This window comes from Bufo gargarizans, chromosome 4, assembly GCF_014858855.1.
Source record: "Bufo gargarizans isolate SCDJY-AF-19 chromosome 4, ASM1485885v1, whole genome shotgun sequence".
Lineage (NCBI taxonomy): Eukaryota > Metazoa > Chordata > Amphibia > Anura > Bufonidae > Bufo > Bufo gargarizans.
In genome coordinates, this window is record NC_058083.1 from 425,899,381 (window position 1) to 425,921,527 (window position 22,147).

Here is a 22,147-nt window from a genome sequence, read left to right on the forward strand (position 1 = left end):
GATGGAGCCACAATGAGCATGCTTGATCAGCTATTCCATTAATTTCACAGATACAAGACCCCCCCCCCATTGTGATTGGTGGGAATCCCAGTGGTCAGACCTCAATTGGTCTAATAATCATCTCCTATGCTTTGGATGATTATCCTTTTATCATACAAATAAAAGGAGAATGGGTCTTTAAAAATAACATTGTTTAAAAAAAAAAAAAAAAAGATGTTTCTATGTCCAAAAATATGCCAAGACTCCCTGCTTGCAGTCACAAGGGCCATAGACAAAATAGACTGGAGGGCACTCCAATGATTTATATTCCTAGGAATGCTCTGCAGCCTGTGCATAAGTGAGGAGGGAGTAAATAGGCTGTGATATATCACCTACTGTGAATGGTGGGTCCTGTGTTAGCTATACAAAGATGTTATATGTCATTGTAATTCTGTCTGTGATGATAATATGATAGCTACCGAAATGCTACCTGTACAGAACAGAAAGTTTCAGTATATAAGCAAAAATCTATAAAACTTAATAAAATTAAAAAAAAGTCTTTAACTTAAAATTGAGATTTAAACTCTTAGCGCATTATGACGTGCAGTTACGTCAATGCCTGAGGGGAGATGTATGGAGCGGGCCTGTATCATACAGCCAGCACCCACCCACACTAGCAGGAATCACGCTGGCCGGCATTTAACCTCTCAGCGCTGATTGTGGCACCTGTGAATAAAGGCAGAGGGATGAGGCTTTAATGTAGTACGCTGTGATGGCAAAACTCAAAAAACCTTGGCAAAATTCAATTGTTTTTTTTTTCAGTTTTGCATTAAAAAATGCATTGCATCCTGTAAAAATATAAGCCTTCATGTAGCGATGTGAATGGAAAAATTAAAATAGGCCTTGACCCCAAAGGGTTAAAATGATAGGTCATATTCCACATTAGCTATAGAGCTATATACACACACACATTAGCTATAGATTGGCAAAAGATCAGAGGCATTGCTACATCCCAAAATGCCCATACTATTATAAATATAAATGTACTTATACTGTAGATAGACCCAGAGATAGACCCAGAGATATATAAAAAATGGGCAGCACTCCAAATAGTAAAAAATACAAAAATCTTTATTTGCCCCAGTGGGACATGCGACTTTTCGGCTCTAAACAGGAGCCTTCCTCAAGCGTATATATATATATATATATATATATATATATACACACACACACACATACACATACACATACATAAATATATACATACATACACACACACACACACAAGCTCAGGGGTTACTACACATACGTCTGACGCTACAGACAGGCAAAATTGATTTGACGATTTTGTAAAAAATAAATAAAAATATATGAATATAAAGATGATACAAACAAGTACCCTGGGGCATCACGTTGAGGCCTGAAGAAGCACAGAGCATCCAGTATGTTTTATGGACTAATCAAATAAATAAAGCTGCAGATAAAGATTGGCGAGTGACGCTATGTCTTTGTTTCTACTCATTTGCATTATCACTGTTTGCTGAACACCACCAGTCACTTTTTTTGAGAAGTGACCGTCTCACACGTGGCAGTGCCGACAACCATCTTCTGCATAAGGAAGTCTCCAAGGTAGATGAATAAAATTTGATTAATTGCCCAGCCCTACGTTTTCTTCTAGGGAGCTCAGAAACGTCTCTGATCTTCAAAGGCTGTGTAGATGCAGTGCTTCTAATCAGGGTCAGGAGCTCAGCTAGCTCTGACACGTCCCTACTTCCTGAGAACCGTCTTCTGTGTATCTGTTAGTAGAGACTGACCTAGCCTAACAGGCAGTGGACTGCAGATTAGGTGGACGTGAGACCCCTGATGGTCATGACTTTAACAGTTTTTTGCAGGTGGAATTTTTGAAGTGATAGAGAATCTTGTAATTAACAAATTTCAAAATTACATTAAATTGTATTAAAGTACAGTAACTCTTTAATCACTATTATCTGATAGATATATATCTCTCTGATATGAATAGTGTTGTTGACCAACTGACTGCACCATGATGCTGTGAATGCTCGTGAACATTTCCGTGTGTACAATATTTACTACTCAAAAACCTATAGTTACCTCTTTGCATCAATGGAGATGGCTGATTTAGCAGTGTTGCTAGACCATGGTATATTGCTCCTTGTTTTGCTACTTCAAGGGTGACGACTGAACCCGTTCTGGTCATAAGTTCAGCAGCCCTGTTACAAAAATGTGTTTTGTTAATTGAAACCAACGACCACTGCACATCACATTTCTTTTTATCTAAACAAAGTAGTTTAACCCAACACGAACAAACATGACTATGTAATATTTCCAGAAGTTATAATTCTTTCTTGCTGCAAGTGTATGTGTTCTGTGAGATATTACACCACGTAATCTTCCCAAAATCACTGCAGTGTTTCAGATGATTAAAATAACTTAAAACATCTATTGTACTGATCCATTTTTTTGTGTTATACTTAAAAGGTTTTTCTTTGGCGTCACAATATGTGTGAGTAAGTGTCAAATAATTAGGCATGTTGCACATATACACCATTAATGATAAAAGGTTAAAACTTTAGTAGCATTACCGTTCTTGAGACAGTCCTACCAAACTTCTTCCATCCACACTAAGAAGCTGGTCTCCTGCTGCTAGACGCCCATCCTAGAATTTGAGAACAAAATTATAATAGACAAATAGTTTGTGAAATACAATGTTTACACCGCTGTTTTACACTGTAGTTGTTCTCAGTTATAGGAGCTAAACAACTAAAGTGATGGAAGTGCGAGATCTGTCACATAATGACTATAATGGAGTATGTCAGGTACAAAACAACTGCCCTCAAAGTGACCAATGACCTCCAGACTGCTAAATGCAACCGTGACTACCCCTTACCATTTCTCCTCAATCTGTATGCAGTATTGGAGACTGTAGACCAGGGCTTAACAAATTTCCTTGGAATCTAGGAGCCAGCTAAAAAAGTTAGGCGCCGTTTTTTTTTTTTTTACACCTTATAATGCCTTATTTTCAGCAACAAAAATAACACCTCTTAAATTAACATATAAACAAGTCTAGAACCAAACATGGGCATTAACATATACAGCGGCAGTGTACAGTACCGCGCACACACATACAGCGGCAGTGTACAGTACAGTGCACACACATACAGCGGCAGTGTACAGTACCGTGCACACACATACAGCGGCAGTGTACAGTACCGCGCACACACATACAGCGGAAGTACAGAACCACACACACACACACAGTGGCAGTGTACAGAACCGCACACATACAGTGGCAGTGCAAGGTACTGCACACACATACAGCAGTAGTGTACAGAATCGCACATATACAGTGGCAGTGTACAGAGTAGAGTTGTTGCGATACCAAATTTTTGATTCGATTTCGTTACCATAAAAAAGTATTGCAATACTAGATACCATTTAAAAAAAAAAAATGTGAATCACGCAGTTTTATTTCTTTTTTTTCTGTTCCAGCGTGCACCGCATAGATTTTTTTAAATATTTTAATAGTTTGGACTTTTCTGATGTGGCGATATGTGATAGGTTTATTTATTTATTGTTTATATATATTTTATTTATTGTTTATATATATTTTATATGTAAAATTGGGAAAGGGGGTGATTTATACTTAATATTTTTTTATTTTTTATTTTACACTTTTTATTTAATAACTATTTCCCCCCCCCCCCCCCCCCCCTTAGGGGCCAGAACCTGGGATCTTTTAATGCCGCGTCCTATTCACCCTAATAGAGCTCCATCAGGGTCAATAGGACTTCACACTGTCCCTGCTGCTCTGTGGACACAGCATCAGGGATGTTACCATGGCAGTCAAGGCTTCAGTAGCGCCCTGGCTGCCATGGTAACCGATCGGAGCCCCAGGCTTACACTGCTGGGGCTCCAATCAGAAGCTGCCACTGCCTGCAATGAAAAGGAGGGGACCCTGTGGCCACTGCCACCAATGAGAAGGGGAGGGGACCCTGTGGCCACTGCCACCAATGATTTTAATACTGGGTGGTTGAGAGGGGCGGGCGCACCGTGCCACCAATGATTTTAATGGGGTGGTGTGGGGGTGGGGGGGAGCAGCACTGCGCCACCAATAATAATTAACCCTTAATACAGGAGGCGGGTACTGGCAGATCAGCGGCAGTTAACCCCCTCAGGTGCCACACCACCACATTATGCTGCTTTATATATCTATCTATCTATATATAGAGAGAGAGAGAGAGCAGAAAACCTGTTTAAGAGATTCAATTGCTGTGAAGAAGGCTTTAAGGTACCCAAGAATGTCCAGTAAGTGCTAGGACCATCTCCTAAAGAGGATTCAGCTATGTCAGGCATGACCATCCTGCAGCTCTCCAGCTGTTGTAAAACTACTCCCTCCATGCCCTGTTCTAGGCTGATAGCTGTAGGCAGTCTGGGCATGATGGGGGTTGTAGTTTTGCAACAGCTGGAGAGCATCAGGTTGACCATCTCTGAGCTATGGGATTTAGTGTAGTGCAAAGCTTGCTCAGGAATGATATTAAGCAGTTGTGAGTGCATCTGAACACATAGTGAGGTGAAGGCTTTTTGAGGAAGGGCTGGTGTCATGAAGGGCAGCAAAGAAGCCACTTCATTCCAAGCAAAACATCAAGAACAGACTGATATTCTGCAAGAAGTACAGGGACTGGACTGCAGAGAACTGGAGTATAGTCACTCTCTCTAATGAAGCCCCGTTCTGACTGTTTAGGACAACGACTTTTAGGAAAATGACTGGAGAAAAGGTGAGCGCTATCGCGAGTCATTTGTCATGCCAATAGAAAAACATACTGACGCCATTAATGTGTGGAGTTTCTTCTCAGCTAAGGGAGTGGGGCTCATGCATAATTTTGCCTAAGAACACCGCCTTGAATAAAGAATAGTATCAAAAGATTTTCCATGAGCAACTTTACCCAACAGTCTATGATCAATTTGGTGTTGATCAATGCTTTTTGGAGCATGATGGATCACAAGTGTTACAAGAAAAAAAGTGATCTAAAAAAAAGGCTCAGTGAACAAAACATTGAAATTTTGAGTCCATAGCAATGAAACTCCCCAGATATCAATCCCATTGAGAGAACCTGAGGTCAAGCATCAAAAAGCAGGTGGACAAACAAAAACACAGAAATTATGATAACCTGAAAAGCATGCTAGGGCAAATTACAGAATTAATATAGTTGGTTATGCCACGGTGGGGTTTTACTGGCCGTTTTCAGTTTAGTATCTCACTTTTTGGGTGATACAAAACAGAAAACTATTTTTTGTTCTGATGCATTATGGAGACAGAGTTGCTTTAGTGGAATGTCAGAGGTATGCGTGATGCCACCATCACTCATCAGCATACATGAAATCCATATGACGACAGATACTGTGCGATGGCTCCATAAATCATGGATGAGCTGGGAATATCACTGTATATTCTGCATATTCAAGGGGAGTGAGCTTCCTTGTTCACAAAAATATACCCTTCTCTCCACTGAGGACTAAGATCGACAAGGAGGGATGTTATGTAGCTGTATAGTGCTCAATATATAATATGGTGTTTATTATTATAGTTTTGTATATACCACCACTTATTTCTATGCAAAAAAAAACGTGGAGCCCCAGTTATGGGTCTTCAACACAGTGAAAGCCAGATATCCCTCAAAAGGAAGGAAAACCAAGCAAAGGGGTGTCCCCAATACAGAGATCACCAAATCCACCATATTAAGTGGCCCCCTATGTCAAGATCCCACTCTTTTACAAGCTTTAAGGATGTGACGGGGAAGGCCCAAGCCAGTTATCCATCCAGTTATGCTCTATTTTCCTTCCTTTGAGGGATATCTGGCTTTCACTGTGTTTAAGACCCATAACTGGGGCTCCACGGTTATTTTGCACATCAGTTTCCCAGGGAGCGTTGCACTTTGGATTGCTGTGTCGAGACTCTTAAATGAAGCTCCACAGTGTTTTATGTAGCTGGTCTCCCCAAGATCAGCTATTGTTTTGTTTGAGTAGTCTCCAAGGCATTGCTCCCGGTTAGCCAGAATCCTACTTCACACTGATGAGAGGCAACACCCCGAAACAGCTGTCTGTGAATGGATAACTGGCTTGGGTCTTCCCAGTCACATCCTTAAAGCTTGTAAAAGAGCGGGATCTTGACATAGGGGCCACTTAATATGGTGGATTTGGTGATCTCCGTAATGGGGACACCCCTTTGCTCGGTTTTCCTTTCTTTGAGGGAGATCTGGTTTTCACTTTGTTGAAGACCCATAACTGGGGCTCCACGGTTATTTTGCCCATCACAGTTTCCCAGGGAGCGTTGCACTTTGGATTGCTGTGTCGAGACTCTTAAATGAGGCTCCACAGTGTTTTCTGTAGCTGGTCTCCCTAAGATCAGCTATTTTGTTTGAGCACCACTTATTTCTAGTAATCTTACTGAATTATGCTTCAGAATTTGCTGCAGACTGCCCGCAGTTCGCCTTCATTAATCATGGGGGACTTTAATAATTACTTGGATATAGCATTTGATAAATTCCCTATTAAATCTCCACTTCCAACGAACATTACCACTTCTTCTGGCCGACTCATTGGGGAATTGGGTCTTCAATTTGTGCCCTATGTGTCCACACTTTTCCCTAGGACACTTGAGAATGGTGTTGTCGGGGTCCTAGGATGTGGCGATTGAACCCGATTTGGTTACGTTTAATCTAAATGCTGTCAGGAGTCACGTGACTTATCAATTTAATGAAGGAACCGCCTCTATCGGAACATTGAAGGATTCTATGAAGGCATTCCTGAGAGTAAAAATATCAGCACTATTAAATCTTGCAGTCGGGAAATGGGAGGAAAGTGGAATTCGAAGGAAGCGGTGCATGTTTCTGCTCCCTTCATACACTCTGGAGAAGTCAGCTAACAAAAGTTTTGTTATAAAATAAACGGTATTTTGAGGATAGGGAGTAAGCAGGGCATTCATTAGCTACTATAGGCCGAACAGTGTTCTGCATTTGTGCATTAATTGCAAAATCCGGAGGGGGCTGCTGATGGATACTACCCTGGATATTTTATATATTATTAGGCAGGTTTATGAAAAATTATACCAACCTAAAGTCTCCTACATGGAGCATTACTTTTGTGAATATTTAGCCTCAATTTGCTAGCCAACACTGTCTGTGGAAGAGGCAGATCGCCTGGAGGCTACTCTTACTCTAGTCTAGTAGGACTAAAGAAGATTTTGAGCACAATGACTAATGAAAAAGCACTCGGTCCTGACAGGCTATCTGTGGAACTATATAAGGAACTGGGGGATGACCTATTACCCAAGTTGTTAGAGGTTTATATTAATGCTTAGGAGTCAGAGAGGTTAAAACCTTTCCTATATAAAGCTGCAGTAGTTGTTCTCCCTAAGCCAGATAAAGATCACACCCTCCCTGAGTGTTACCTCTCTCCTCACATGAGATAATATACTAATTGAAAAAAGAATTATAATAAAAAAAAAAAAAACACACAACACACACACACACCCCTCATGCACATGAACGTATTTTCTTTCAGTGTCCGGAACCATTCATTTCAATCCGCAAAAAAAAAATAAAAAAAAAATTAAGTACCCCGTTTGCATTCTGTTTCCGTATTTCCGTTCCGCAGATAAATAAAACATGTCCTATTATTGTCCGCATTATGGACAAGGATAGTACTGTTCTATTCCGCAAAATACGGAATGCACACAGACGCCATCCGTATTTTTGGCAGATCAGTTTTTTGTGGACCGCAAAACACATACGGTCGTGTGCATGAGGTCCAAAAGTGAGAAGACCACCACACAAAAAAAAAAAAAAAAAAAACACTGGGCAAGATTTATCAAATCTGGCCTAAAGAAATACAGGCTTACTTGCCCATAGCAACCAGATTCAGTTTTCCTTTGCACCAATTTTGAGAAATCTCCTCAATTATTTGAAGTTTATTTCACTACTGATTTTAAGCTTACATCTGGCCACACCCATTATTGGCAAAAAAGAAATTGCTTTTTACAGCTTTGTGTTAAACCCTAAAAACAAGTATAGAAGCTATATTTAAATAAAGGTACAAACCACTTCTGCAGCTCCTCCTTTCACAACTGATTTTATATAGATACCAAGCTTCTCTTGTCCTGCACCCTGTAGAAAAAAAAAAAAATGTGTTCTAGAATGTGCAGGTACATTAACCCTTTCAGGACAAAGCCATTTTCCACCTTTCTGCCCAGGCCATTGTTAGCAAATCTGACATGTGTCACTTTGTGGTTAAAACGCTTTTACTTATCCAGGCCATTCTGAGTTTTCTCATCACATATTGTACTTCATGACAGTGGTAAAGTGGAGTAAAAAAAAATCATTTTTATAAAAAATTAATAAATACCAAATTAACTAAAAATGTCAAAAAATTAGCAAATTAAAAACATTTCAATTTCTCTACTTTTATAATACATAGTAATAACTCCAAAAATAGTTACTACTTTACACTCCCCATATGTCTACTTCACGTTTGGATAATTTTGCAAGTGTCATTAAATTTTTTGGGGACATTAGAAAGGTTAGAAGTTTAGAAGCAAATCTTGAAATTTTTCAGAAAATTAAATAAAAAAAACACACTTTTTAAGGAACAGTTCAGGTCTGAAGCCACTTTGTGAGGCTTAAATAATAGAAACCACCCAAAAATGACCCCATTTTAGAAACGGATTTAAATGTTTTCAAAACTGATTTAACAAACTTTGCTAACCCTTTAGGTGTTCCACAAGAATTAATGGAAAATGGAGATGAAATTTCCGAATTTCAGTTTTTTGGCAGATTTTACATTTTAATACTTTTTTTTCCCACTAACAAAGCAAGTGTTAACAGCCAAACACCACTCAATATTTATTGCCCAGATTCTGTAGTTTACAGAAACACCCCATACGTGGTCGTAAACTACCATACGGGCACAAGGCATTGCACAGAAGGAAAGGAACGCCATATGGTTTTTGGAAGGCAGATTTCACTGGGATAATTTTTAGCTGCCATGTCACAATTGAAAACCCCCCTGATGCACCCCTAAAGTAGAAACTCCCAAAAAAATAACCCAATTTTGGAAATTACGGGATAAGGTGGCAGTTTTGCTGGTACTATTATAGGGTACATATGATTTTTGGTTTCTCTATATAACTTTTTGCGAGGCAAGAAAAAATAGCTTCTTTGGCACAGTTTTTATTTTTTGTTATTTACAATGTTCATCTGACAGGTTAGATCATGTGGTATTTTTTATAGAACAGGCTGTTACGAACACGACATTACAAAAAATAACTTTTTGGTTGTATCGCTTTTACATAAAGCATTTTTGAAAAAAAAGATTTTTTTTTTTGTGTCTACATATACTGAAAGCCATAGTTATTTTTTTGTAGGGGCTTCCTTTTTTTTTCGGTAATTGATAACGGTTTGATTGGTACTATTTTAGGGTGCATATGACTATGGTCCAAAATCAGGGTGACAGATTCCCTTTAACCAATCAAATGGACTCGCTCACCTTTGCTGCTACAATGCTTAATCCCATGCCGTTTTGTTTCTTTAAAGTCACAGTGATCATTTCAGGGTCTTTTCTTAACAGCTAAAGAGGAATAAGACAAAAACAAAAATCAGATTACGAAAGAAAAAAAAAATACTAAATATTCAATAAGGTTTTTAGGAATGCTATTCGTCTTCTAATAATTTGATACAGGTTTACAATAAAACTAGTACATCACTGATCGACATTGCTGCAGCCCAGTGTTAAACTAGGGTACTTTGGGCCCACCAGAGGAGTCTACAATGAGGGTCCACCTTTCAGCTCTCTGACAAATTTGGTAGAAAATAGCATTATTAATATAATATAAATAACGGTATATACTGTACATGTGAGATAAGTTTATGCTGTTTATGGGCTCTAATGTATATATACATTGAACAAATGCCTCAGAAGTATACCATACAATGGCATTTAAAGCGTACATAAGCTTTTAACTAAACTTTAATTTTCTTCTAAATGTGCTAAAAAATGTTTTAATACACTATTTTTCCCTACCTTTCCATGCGAAATGGGCACCTGAACTCTTGAGCATTACAATCTGTACTCCCATACAGTTCGGTTTATCGGCGTACAGATTACCCTGCACTGTGAAAGTTGGATCTTCACTGCTTCTGTCTCTACCAGCGCTGATATGCTATGTCAGGCTTTAGCAGAGCGGGCATAAGATGAAAAGAGCAATGCCTCCCCTGCTGCCCTCTGCTAATAGCCTGTATCCAGAGAGAAGCAATCAGAGGGCAGGAGCTGACATAATACATTGCTCTCCTGCTTGAGCTGCTCTACTAAAGCCTGACATAGTCCATGCATGCCAGGCTGGAGCAGTGATCTTCAGGTGTCTATTTCAGAACAAAAAGGAGCATTGCAAAAAATGTTTTAGCACATTTTGAAAAGGATTCAATGAAGTTGTCAACTTTAAAGATGTTTTCTGGATAATATCTAATTGAGTTGGGGGTCTGACTCCTGGCACCCCCTTTTTTTCCACTACATATAGTTGTATGGAATATGAGCCAGATGGAGGACAGAAGCATACTCTTTTGGTATGTGTCTGGCTAATGTAAAACTTAAAGGGGTTCTGCAGTTTGTTTAAACTGATGATCTATCCTCTGGATAGATCATCAGCATCTGATCGGCGGGGGTCTGACACCCGGGACCCCCGCCGATCAGCTGTTTGAGAAGGCAGCAGCCGTCTCACTGTTTACCGCTGGCCCAGTGACGTCACGACTAGTATCAACTGGCCTGGGCGTTCAAGTGATTACGTCAAAGGTCCTTTTGCAGATCCTGAAAGAAGAAGAAAGAGGATGCCGGCTGTGCGAACAAGTGGATGAGGCGAGTTAATTATTTTTTTACCCCTCAAGCCACATTTTACTAAGCATTCTGTATTAAGAATGCTAATATTTTCCCTTATAACAATGTTAGAAGGGAAAATAATACAGTGATTAGACTTTAATGGGGTCGCTCATCCCCATCATCTCCTAGCAACAGTGATTGAAAAATTGCACAGCATCCGCACTTGCTTGTGGATGCCTGCGATTTTCACACAGCCCCATTCATTTCTATGGGGACTGCGTTGTGTGAAAAACACAGAATATAGAACACACTACGATTTTCATGTAACACACAAGTGATGCGTGAAAATCATTGCTCATCTGCACAGCCTCATTGAAGTGAATGGGTCCGGATTCATTGCACCGGTGCAATACGTTCACCTCACACATTGCACCCGGGCGGAATTCTCGCCCGTGTGAAAGGGGCCTAAGCATTCTCATAGTCAGTCACCTGGAACGGTTTTCAATTAACAGTTATGCCATACAGCTGTTTGGGGGGGGGGGGGGGGAGAAGATGGCTAGAAGGTTGGGGGGAGTGTTTAGGCTACTTTCACACTAGCATTTTATTTTTCCAGTATTGAGATCAGTTATAGGGGCTCAATACTGGAGAAAAAAAAAAAAAAAAAGCTTCAGTTTTGTCCCCATACAGGAGAACAAACTGCAACATGTTGTAGTTTGCTTACCGTCCTGGGATGCCAAAAAAAGAAAACGGATCCGTCCTCCACTGACTTTCAATGGAGTTCATGACGATCCGTCTTGGCTATGTTAAAGATAATACAAATTATTGATGTATTTTTGCTCTCATTTGTCACGATGTTGTAGAATTCTGATCTGTATTAGGAGATGTGTAGTTCACTGCATAATTTTCTGAATGCTCCATCTATAAAAAAAAATTGATAATACAAACGGATCCGTTCTGAACGGATGCAGATGGTTGTATTATCTGTAACTGAAGCGTTTTTGCTGAACCCTGCAGGATCCAGCAAAAATGCTAGCGTGAAAGTAGCCTTAAACTAGGGACTTGGAGAGGGGAACTACCTCATAGAAGGTGAAGGTAGTGCATATAGTGACCTGGGGAGAGGTAAAAGAAATGGGGGTAGAACAGTCCATAAGGAAAGGTGTAGTGTATAAAAAAATAAATAAAAAACACACAACAACAACTCTTAATAGTATGTATACTGATGCCAGAAGCCTGGAATTAGTGATCTGTGAGGAGGACTATGACATGGTGGGAATAACTGAGACTTGACTGGGCTGTTAACGTACAAGGTTACAGTCGGTTTAGAAAGGATTCTCAAAACCGGAGGGGGAGGGGTTTGCCTTTACGTAAAGTGTGGCTTAGCACGATCTATTGCCGCCGAGGTACCGCCCCTCCGAGTGCTCTGCATAATACCTGTGGCTGATGGTGATGTCACCGGGCTCTGCAGAGGGGACCCGCTACGTCACTGAATGTGAGAAAATACTCACTTTGCCCCCCTCACAAACAACAAAACCCCAAAAATCTACAGACAACCCTGGCACAACAACCTGACCCAAAAACTCAGACAAGCTTCCAGGGCTGCTGAGCTGCAATGGGAGAAATCCCATTCTTAAGATCAATTCACCGCATACAAGCAATCCCTCCTCATATTCAAAGCCTCACTCACTGATGCAAAACAGGCCTACTTCTTATCTCTCATATCTTTCCTGGCCCACAGCCCTAAACAACTTTTTAACACCCAACTATCTGTCCCCCCACCCTCTCCTCAGCTGAGAAGAGCGGACTTAGCAAAATACTTCAAACAAAAAGATAGTCATCAGAGAAAGCTTCAGTACACAGTCCCCACAGACCCTCTACACAACTGCTCGGTCCGCTTCTCCCAAAACTCGCTTCTCCACCATTACAGAAGAAAAACTCTCCACTCTACTCTCCAGATCACATCTCACCACCTGTGACCCGCACTTGACCCATTCCCATCCCACACCTCACCACAGTGCTTATCCCAGCCCTCTGGAGTCTTCCCATCTGCTTTTAAATACGCTCCCATTACACCCATCCTCAAAAAGCCTTCACTTGACTCATCTTCTTTGTCCAGTTATCGCCCCATATCACTTCTTCCGTATGTCTCAAAGCTACTTGAACATGTCCATTCTGAACTGTTCTCTCACCTCTCCTCCTGCTCCCTCTTTGACCACCTACAACCTGGCTTCTGACCCCACCACTCGACTGAGACTGCCCTTACCAAAGTAAGCAATGACCTACTAACAGCCAAAACCCAAAAATATTACTCTGTCCTTCTCCTTGACCTGTCCTCTGCCTTTGACACTGTTGACCACTCCCTTCCGTTGGAAACTCCTCTCTTGGCATCAATGACCTGGCCCTCTCTTGCATCACATCATACCTCACAGACCAGACGTTTAGGGTCTCCCACACTCGCACCACTTCCTCATCTTATGCCCTCTCTGTTGGTGTCCCGCAAGGCTCTGTCCTAGGACCCCTGCTCTTCTCCATCTACACTTTTGGCCTGGGACATCTCAGAGTCCCATGCCTTTCAGTATCACTCTTATGCTGACAACACACAGATCTACCTCTCTGGTCCAGAGGTCACCACCTTACTATCCAGAATCCCACAATGTCTATCTTCTATATCATCCTTCTCCTTTCGCTTTCTAAAACTTAACATGGATAAAACTGAATGCATCATCTTTCCCACCCATCTTGCTCAACCCCCCAACAGACCTATCTATCACAATCAATGGCTGTACACTATACCCGGTCAACCAAGTCAGCTGCCTTGGAATGACCTTGGATTCTGCCCTCTCCTTCCAACCGCACATCCAAGCCCTTTCCACCACCTGCCGCCTCCAACTCAAAAACATCTCCTGCATTCAGGCTTTCCTTAACTTTGAATCTGCGAAAATGCTTGTACATGCCCTCATCCTCTCCCGCCTAGACTACTGCAACATTCACCTCTGTGGCTTTCCATCTAGCACCCCTCCAATCTATCCTCCACTCAGCTGCCCGACTAATCCACCTTTCACCCTGTTACTTCTCTGCCACTCCCCTCTGCCAACCCCTTCACTGGCTCCCCACTGCCCAGCGAATTTAGTTCAAAATACTAAAATACTGTACATAGAAGGCTGTCCACAACCTGTCCCCTCCCTACATCTTTGGGCTACCTTCCCGATACATTCCCACACGCTATCTCGGATCCTCACAAGACCTCCTTCCTCTCTTCTTATCACCTCTTCCCACAATCGCCTCCAAGATTTCTCCCGTGCATCTCCCACACTCTGAAACTCGCTACCCTAACATATCAGACTCTCACCTACAGTGGAATCCTTCAAAAGAAACCTGAAAAGCCACCTCTTCAGGCAAGCCTACAACCAGTGACCCTGCTGCCTCTATACCGCCATGACCAACTTTACCCTCACTACTGTGTCCTTCTCCCATACCATGTAGATTCTAAGTCCTCACGGGCAGAGCCCTCTCTCCTTCTGTACCAGTTTGTAACGCGTCTTGTTTAGGATTAATGCAATTGTCTGTATTATGTATGTATACCTCTTTTCATATGTACAGCGCTATGGAATAAATGGTGCTATTATAATAATAATAAATAATAATAATAATAAATGTTAACATGATCTTGCTATTTTTTGCAGCACAATGCCAGCAGTATAACTAAGACGTCTGAGAGAATGTCACACAAGCACGAGACTAACATCACAAGCACAGTCATGACTGCATGTGATACGGGCTTAAAAGACATTCCAGCAAAACACAGAAGATCCCAACAATTAGCTGCTGTAAAATAATTCCTTTTTAAATTAAGTAAAAATTTTATATGAGACTAGCAACTTTACCATGTCTGTGTTTTCAGTCAGGAGGTGAGTGTCACAGTCAGTACTTTCAAAGTAAATTGTCCAAGTCCCAGGTGAACGAGGATGAGGGAGAAGTCTACAGTAACCTGCAGGAAAAAATGTCAACAGAAAAAATTATACCAATTAAGTTTGGCATCAGTTCTTAAAACAGAAAAATTAAGGTATAGCAACTATTCCATTTAAAGAGGAAGTATCATCGCCTCACTTTATTAAACGTGTTCTCCATGAATTAAGAAAATGAAAATACTCTAACCACTTTTCACCTAGAGTCCCAGGTAAATTTTAGCAAATTTGACAAGTGTCACTTTATGTGGTGATAACTCTGGAACACTTATCCAATTCGGAGATAGTTTTCTGGCAACATATTGCACTTCATGTTAGTGGTGAATTTGAGTCAATATGTTTCACCTTCATTTATAAAAACAAAACAAAAAACTATTTTTACAGAAATTTTTTAACAATTAGTTTTTTAAATTAGAATTTCTCTGCTTTTAAAGCAGATCGTGATAACTCATAAAATAGTTGTTAGTGTAGAACGAAGCAAGGCTCGGATGCTTCATCCGAAGTCACTTTGTTCAAAACTTCGGAATAATACTGTACAGAGATAAGTCTCCGTATAGCATTAGAATGTATGTTTGAGCTCCGATGAGCTGAAGTAAACTTATTTGCGAACTTGCGCATGACTTCGTTAAGTAACTTTGGTAGTTGATTTTTAAAGTGGAAAACCACTATCGATTTACATAATCAAAGAATGAACCAGCACCTCCAGGGTTAATAGCAGGTGCAAGCTACCATGCTATGCTAGCGAGCTATGTATATACAAATAAAGTAGCAGCACACCACTAAAAGCACTAAGATACAAGTAAGATATCTATCTTATCATACTTTCTCTCTCATATCTATCCATCTATACCTCTATGTCAGTCTGTCTATCCATCTATCATACTGTAACTATTTATCTATTTGTAGACTAGGATAATATTGAGGCCTATGTTTCTGGAATATCTATGCCTTCACTCTCTGCAGAGCATTCACAGTACTTGGACCAACCCTTGCAGTCAGATGGGCTGCCCCCGATGTAGATGGAGTGCCTACACTGTTTTTTTTTAAATATAATGTTGGTGGTGTACACTGAACATTTAAAGAGAGGCGACTCTCCCAGACCCATATAGGCCTATTTCCTTATTGACATCGGAAGTTAAGATTTTAGCCAAAGTACTAGTGAACAGGTTACAAAAGGTGATTGCAACCAATATTCACAGGAATCAAGCCAGATTTATGCCAGATAAATCCACATTGGTTAACCTCAGAAGATTTATTTATTAATATTCAGAGGCAATCTGAAACTACTGGGTATTAGGCAATCCTTTCACTAGTCGCATCTAAGGCCTTCAACAGCATCAAATAGGGCTATTTTTGGGGGGGGGGGGGTTTGAGAGCCATGTGCTTTGGGAATATTTTTATCTCAAGGGTGCAATTAATATACTATCTTCCCGTAGCTAGGGTCCAGACTAATGGCAGTACTCTGTAAAAATTCACTCTGGAGAGAGGTATTAGTCAGGGCTGCCCTCTTTCCGCTCTCCTTTTTTCCGATGCTATTGAACCATTAGCACGTTTACTGGGTGTGTCCTTCAGGGAAGAAAAAAAGAACATGTGATTCGGTATGCGGACGGCAAGCTAATCTATGTCAGGGATCCTGAAAAGTGCATTAATCTGCTTATGTCTTTTATTACACACTTTGGCACCAGGTCAGGTCTCACCATTTATTGGAATAAATCAATCCTATTTCCATTGGATCCTGTATCTCCCCAGATTTCACTGTCCAACACGCAGCTACATGTAGCATATTGGTTTAAATACTTAGGTATCGATATATCTTCTGATCTTTGTAATTATGTTAGGGATAATAAAGACTCACTTCTAATTGGCTTTGTACTCAAAATCTAAACTTGGTGTAAACTGCCAATGACTGAAGTGGGGAGAAGTAATCTTCTCAAGATGATCCTTATGCAGAAACTCCTGTACATCCTACACAACTCCTCAGTGTGGATGCCCAGAGGATCTTTTTTAAGATTCCATGCTTATTCAGAAGCTTTATCTGGAGGAAGCGCCCCGGCTAGAATAAAATGGGAGATGCTCCAGAAAGGGAAGGATTCAAGTAGGCTTTCTGTCCCTAATCCCTGGTTATATTTCATAGCCTCTCAAATGCAACACTTAAATGGGTAGAGTAAGTTTCTTGGTTTGAACTCCTCGACAATAGTAGCTGCTCAGATTGTAGAGCAAGTGACTCCACTGTGAAGGAATCCTAATCTACTAGAGATAATTCTCCTGGAAGGGTTTCTCAGTGGGAAGAGATGGGGTATTATTCTTACACCAGATTCAGAAGGGTGGCGTGTTTAAATCCTTTAATCAGCTTCAATCCAAGTTTGCCCTTTTTCACAATGCCTTTTATAATTTTTTTGCATCTGTCACATCTTCCAGACAAAATTCCGAAAGGATCCTGTAAAATTGTGTTTCCGTCCCCATTATGCAGCAGATATTAACTTGAGTATCCACGAAGGGTCTTATATCCTTGATAATGTATATAAAAACACATACTTAGGGAATTCATGGGGGAGGGGGGTACTCCCTGTTAAGCAGAAGATGGATGTCCCATTTCGGTGGACCAATAGAATGAAGTTTTAGCTCTAACGCTAGAACCTTCGGTTTGTGAAGTACATTATATATCACAATTGTTACTCATCCAAACACCAATATTCCTATACCGTATAAGAGTTAGAGCTAATCCATTTTGCATACAACATGGGAATGTCCACGGTTATCTGGATTTTGGAAGCGGGATCTGAATATTATTTGGAATACATATCAGATACATGTTTCTTTTTCAAACTAAAACTTGCATCTTGGGCTCATGTACCTGGGACCATATCATAAATCTGAATACACAGCATTTACAATTTCAGGCCTGGAAATTGATTACGTGACAGATCCTACCTTTCCCCACTGGAGGCCATAGACTATTATGGGACCCAGCGTTAGAACCAAGATGCGGTCGGACAAAAAAAAACATTACTTGCAGAAGTATTTGTCCTTCTGAACTCACTAATGCCGGAAACATGCAGGATCCCTAACTGGGTCCAATTATAGTCAATGGGGCCTGGCAGCGGTCCGGCGCTTTCTGGCTATGTGCGATACAATGAACTCCGGCAGGCTCTGTTGGAAGATTTTAGTGCTAGTGTGAAACTAGCCTTACAAAAGATTGTTAACTCTTTAGTGTTTAACAGGAATTAATGCAAAATTAAGACGAAATTCAGACATCTCCATGTTTTTGTAGTTTTTCATGTTTAATCCAGTTTTTTTTAACACAGGTGTTAAGACATATCTCAATGTATGCATTACCCCGATTCTGCAGTTTTTAGAAACAGCTAATATTTGGTCCTAGTGTACTGACTAAAATATCAGCTTCATAAATGAGGGTGCACTTTGTGGATATTGGGGGTCTCAAGTTTTTTAGGATGTTTTTAAGGCACCATTTCAGTTTGCAAAGATCTTGAGGTGTCAAACCCCAAAGAACCGCATTTTGGAAACCACACCCCTCAAGTAATACATCTAGGGGTGTGGTGAGATATTTGACCCCACACGTGTTTTCTAGAATTAAATAGAATCAGGCCATGAAAATGAAAAATGACATGTTTCCAGTTGTATGTAGTTTTAGCTCAAAATGAGTATGCCAGTAATGCATGGGTAATGGTGGGCTCAGAAGAGAAGGAGCGGCATTTAGATATGAGAAAATAATTTTGCTAAAATAATTTTGTACAGCTACAATTAGAATTTTTTTATCGATCGAATTGTGTGAAGACTTGGCGATTTTGCTGGCCAAAATGTAGATTTCTTGCCTTAGTAAGTAATGTGGGGGGGGGGGTTGGGGTGTTATGTGGGTGGTGTTCATTGTTCAGTATAAATTACATGTTTGTTTTATTCTGTGGGTGGATACAATTATGGTGATATCAAATGGACACAGTTTTCTTATTCCCTTTTTTTATTAAAAATCATGAGCCACCAGACAGGCGAGTCAAACAGCACCAGATTAGCATGGACCTGCTGTTCATTCTCATAGGCCTTAGCCTTTTAGGCCTGGAGCCTATGAGGCCAAATAATGGCACAGGGGGTAACATATCATGACCCGCTGCTCTAGGTCTCAGACACAAAATGACAATACTACATCAGCATGCGTCCTGGCTCAAGTGACGTCATTGTGCTGCCTGCACCAGGACGTAGGGAATTCAGGCCCAAAGGATATGTGATGTGGAGCATGAGTGAGGAAAGTACTTTCTTTTTTCTTTCCCAGCACCAGTGGGGATATTATAGTAATACATTGGGCACTGCTGGGGGGACATTATAATACAAGGGGCACTGCAGGGAGTGGTACAGAGGGATGAAAGATAAATGAAGGAGGCACTACCGGGTGGCACTTAACATATTGAGGGCACTACAGGGGGCAATTCTAAATACTGGTGGCAGTAAATCTGGTGGCACTACTGGGGGGCATTTTAAGTAATGGGGCACCTAATGGTTCATTATAAATAATGAGGGCACTACAGGGGGGCTTTTATATATACTAGGGGCACTACAAGGAGACATAACTGCATTATTAATACTGGGGGTACTGTGAAAGTATTATTTGGCACAATATGAAGGGCATTGCTACTAATGGGGAACTCTTAGAGTGTGTTATCACTATTGGGGTACTGTGGGAGGCACCATTACTAATAGGAGCACTTTGGGAGAGAAATATTACTATTGGTAGGACTCTGGGGAGCACTGTGGGGACTTTCTATATGGCACTGTTATTTCTTAAGTATAGTATTTGGGGCACAGGATCGTAGGTGGCAGCATGATTAAACTGTTGGGAAACAAGAAGGGGAAGGGTGATAGAAAAGTGAAGAAGAATCGAGGATGTCTGCAAACTCCAGAGATGAAACATGGCTGAAATAATTTGTCATGATGGTCTGGACTGAAGATGAGAAAAAGAGCACGTCAACAGAAGAGTCATCACTGCATGTAAGAGGTATGTCGTGCTGTATGTAATGTCCAATCACAATTAAGTCTTTAGCAGTAGAGCTGGGGAAGAGGGGTTAGACAGAATTTGGAACGGGATGCCTTTTCAATTTTCACCTCAGGCAGCAGAAAAGGTAGAACTGGTCAACCTGAAGCATGACTATTGCCAGTATCCTAGATACTATGCATACTACTGAGTTTTCCTCATCCCTTTAATCCCCAAAGCAGTAGATTCACGGCACTGTAGACCGTGTGGTGCTGCACTTTTCTGGCAGCCAGTGGTATGATCCACAGCCCTGCTCCCTACAGATTATGATAGTCTTGCTCCTGGACATCAACATCATAGGTTAGTACTGCAGGGATGCACCATTAATCTACAGTGTACAAAATTATTAATCTTGGAACTATATGTATTATGTATGTTAGTGCTGTATGGCACTACATCTGACCACAATATAAAACTGTACATAACTGAAAACTGCAAAAATATAAAATACAGAACGTTTTGCCATTTAGGTGTTTCTCTGATATTTTAAAACCCAAAAGTATGTCTGAGACAACAACTACACTGTATAAATGAGTCAACATGTATAAAAAAAAAAAGGGGGACAAATCGAAGCTCTGTGGTTCTGTTGCTATATAGCAATACAAACTGAAGATATTAATATAGGTGTTACATACCTCTTTGACACAGTGGTTCCAAAAATTCCTGCAAACCATTAGGAATGTTTCGAACTACATCACAAGAATAACCATCTTCAGGCAACAGGAAAGGCAGCTGTAGGTCTGGATCTTCCTCCAACTGAACTTCTCGTCCATCACTGCGAGCCAATTCATCAGCAGTATTTTCAGCTACTGATCTGACATGCTCTATTAGCTCCTGTGTGAAATAGGAAAGTTATTGGAAATATTGAATATCAGCACACTATAGTAAGGACTAGACAATTTCCAGCTTTCCAGTCTTTGATGCAATATCTTTTATAATTACCGTAGGAATAAAAGGTTCATCTGGGGCACAGTGATAATTTGTCAAAAGAGCCTGCAGTTGCAACGAGTTCAGTTTAAAGCAGGTACTGTTAATGTTGGGGATATCTTGAGGAGTGTACTTGTCCATGGTAAGAAGAGTTGTTGCCTATAAAGTTGGAAAGAAGCATTTCATTTACAAATCAATGTTTCCCACCCCTATCTCCACCCCCCCAAAGTACTTGAATGCAGACATAGAATAATATCTGGCTTCTTAAAGAATCAACAAAGCATTTGATCATCTCTAATGAACCAGAATGTAAATACTGTAAGAATGTATTGATGTACATGCATTTGTGTTGTGACTACTGAAAACTTTTGAAGATATGTATTCACACTCTCGCCTGAAACAGATCATCCCTGTGAAGGAGATGGGGGCATGGTTGAGGTGCTTCAGGAGGAAAATCATTTTTTATTTTCCGAATGTAGATTTTTTTATTTTATTTCCCATTATGATGGGGCTGCCTAAGCTGTTCTTATCAGCATTTAAAAAGCATAAAAAAAAATAAAAATTTGATTTATGGCAGCTGCATGGGTCATAGACACATTGGACAGGAGGGGATCCTATTGACTTACATGGGATAATTTACGCCAATTATTAGACATCGTGGCCAGTACAAAAACTTCAGGATTTGTGGTTTTAGTTTGAAAATAAAAAGTGACATGGAAAATTAAAAATATCATCAATGCTTTAAAATATATTAAGCATAAAAAGGTGATGTAAACAGCAGGTCATTTTCCGACGACACATTCCCTTTAAGTACAAATGTTGGGGGACCTTTACTCTTCCCCAAATGTATAGGTGAAGCACTCCCATGCACACCCCTTTAATCTCATTACACATAATGGAAGCTGTCAGGGTTGCCCACTGTCTGCATAATTGCATTTCTTGGGAACTGAATGGGACTTGCAGTTCTAATTACACTGCACTGCCGGTACAAAGGAGACGACGTACAAATAATTTTGAAAAGAAAGCAGTGCTCATATAAATGCAGTGACCTCTTCAAACAGCTGATTGGCAGGAGTGAGTACAGCAGAACACCCGCTGATCTAATTCTAAGGAAAGGTCATCAATATTTAGCCACTGCACAACCCCTTTAAGGACCCGCAATCCCTGGATTAAAGCTCTCCTTCATAATTCAATGGACAAGGTCTCAAAGATTTGAAACACCTGGGATTCGTACTGTGATATAGTTCGATTTTGATTTAGGGCACAGTTTCTTTTTTATTTACATAGATTTTATGCTGCAGATTACTGAGAGAGATGAATTTATAAAAAAAAATCCTGGATTGCTGTGCATACT

General features: G+C 40.5%; 1 protein-coding gene across 12 annotated transcripts in view; it reads right to left on the minus strand.

Moving 5' to 3' along the window:
• Positions 1 to 22,147, minus strand: part of AFDN (afadin, adherens junction formation factor) — a 296,787-nt gene that overhangs the window by 119,479 nt on the left and 155,161 nt on the right. For all 12 annotated transcript variants that reach the window (XM_044289638.1, XM_044289639.1, XM_044289640.1 and 9 more), the window contains 7 exons: positions 20,809 to 20,952; positions 20,502 to 20,700; positions 14,745 to 14,848; positions 9,541 to 9,621; positions 8,097 to 8,162; positions 2,583 to 2,656; positions 2,092 to 2,210 (listed from right to left, as the gene is read on the minus strand). In XM_044289638.1, the coding sequence (XP_044145573.1) occupies positions 2,092 to 2,210; positions 2,583 to 2,656; positions 8,097 to 8,162; positions 9,541 to 9,621; positions 14,745 to 14,848; positions 20,502 to 20,700; positions 20,809 to 20,952 (787 nt within the window). The remainder of the gene's footprint in view (positions 1 to 2,091; positions 2,211 to 2,582; positions 2,657 to 8,096; positions 8,163 to 9,540; positions 9,622 to 14,744; positions 14,849 to 20,501; positions 20,701 to 20,808; positions 20,953 to 22,147) is intronic.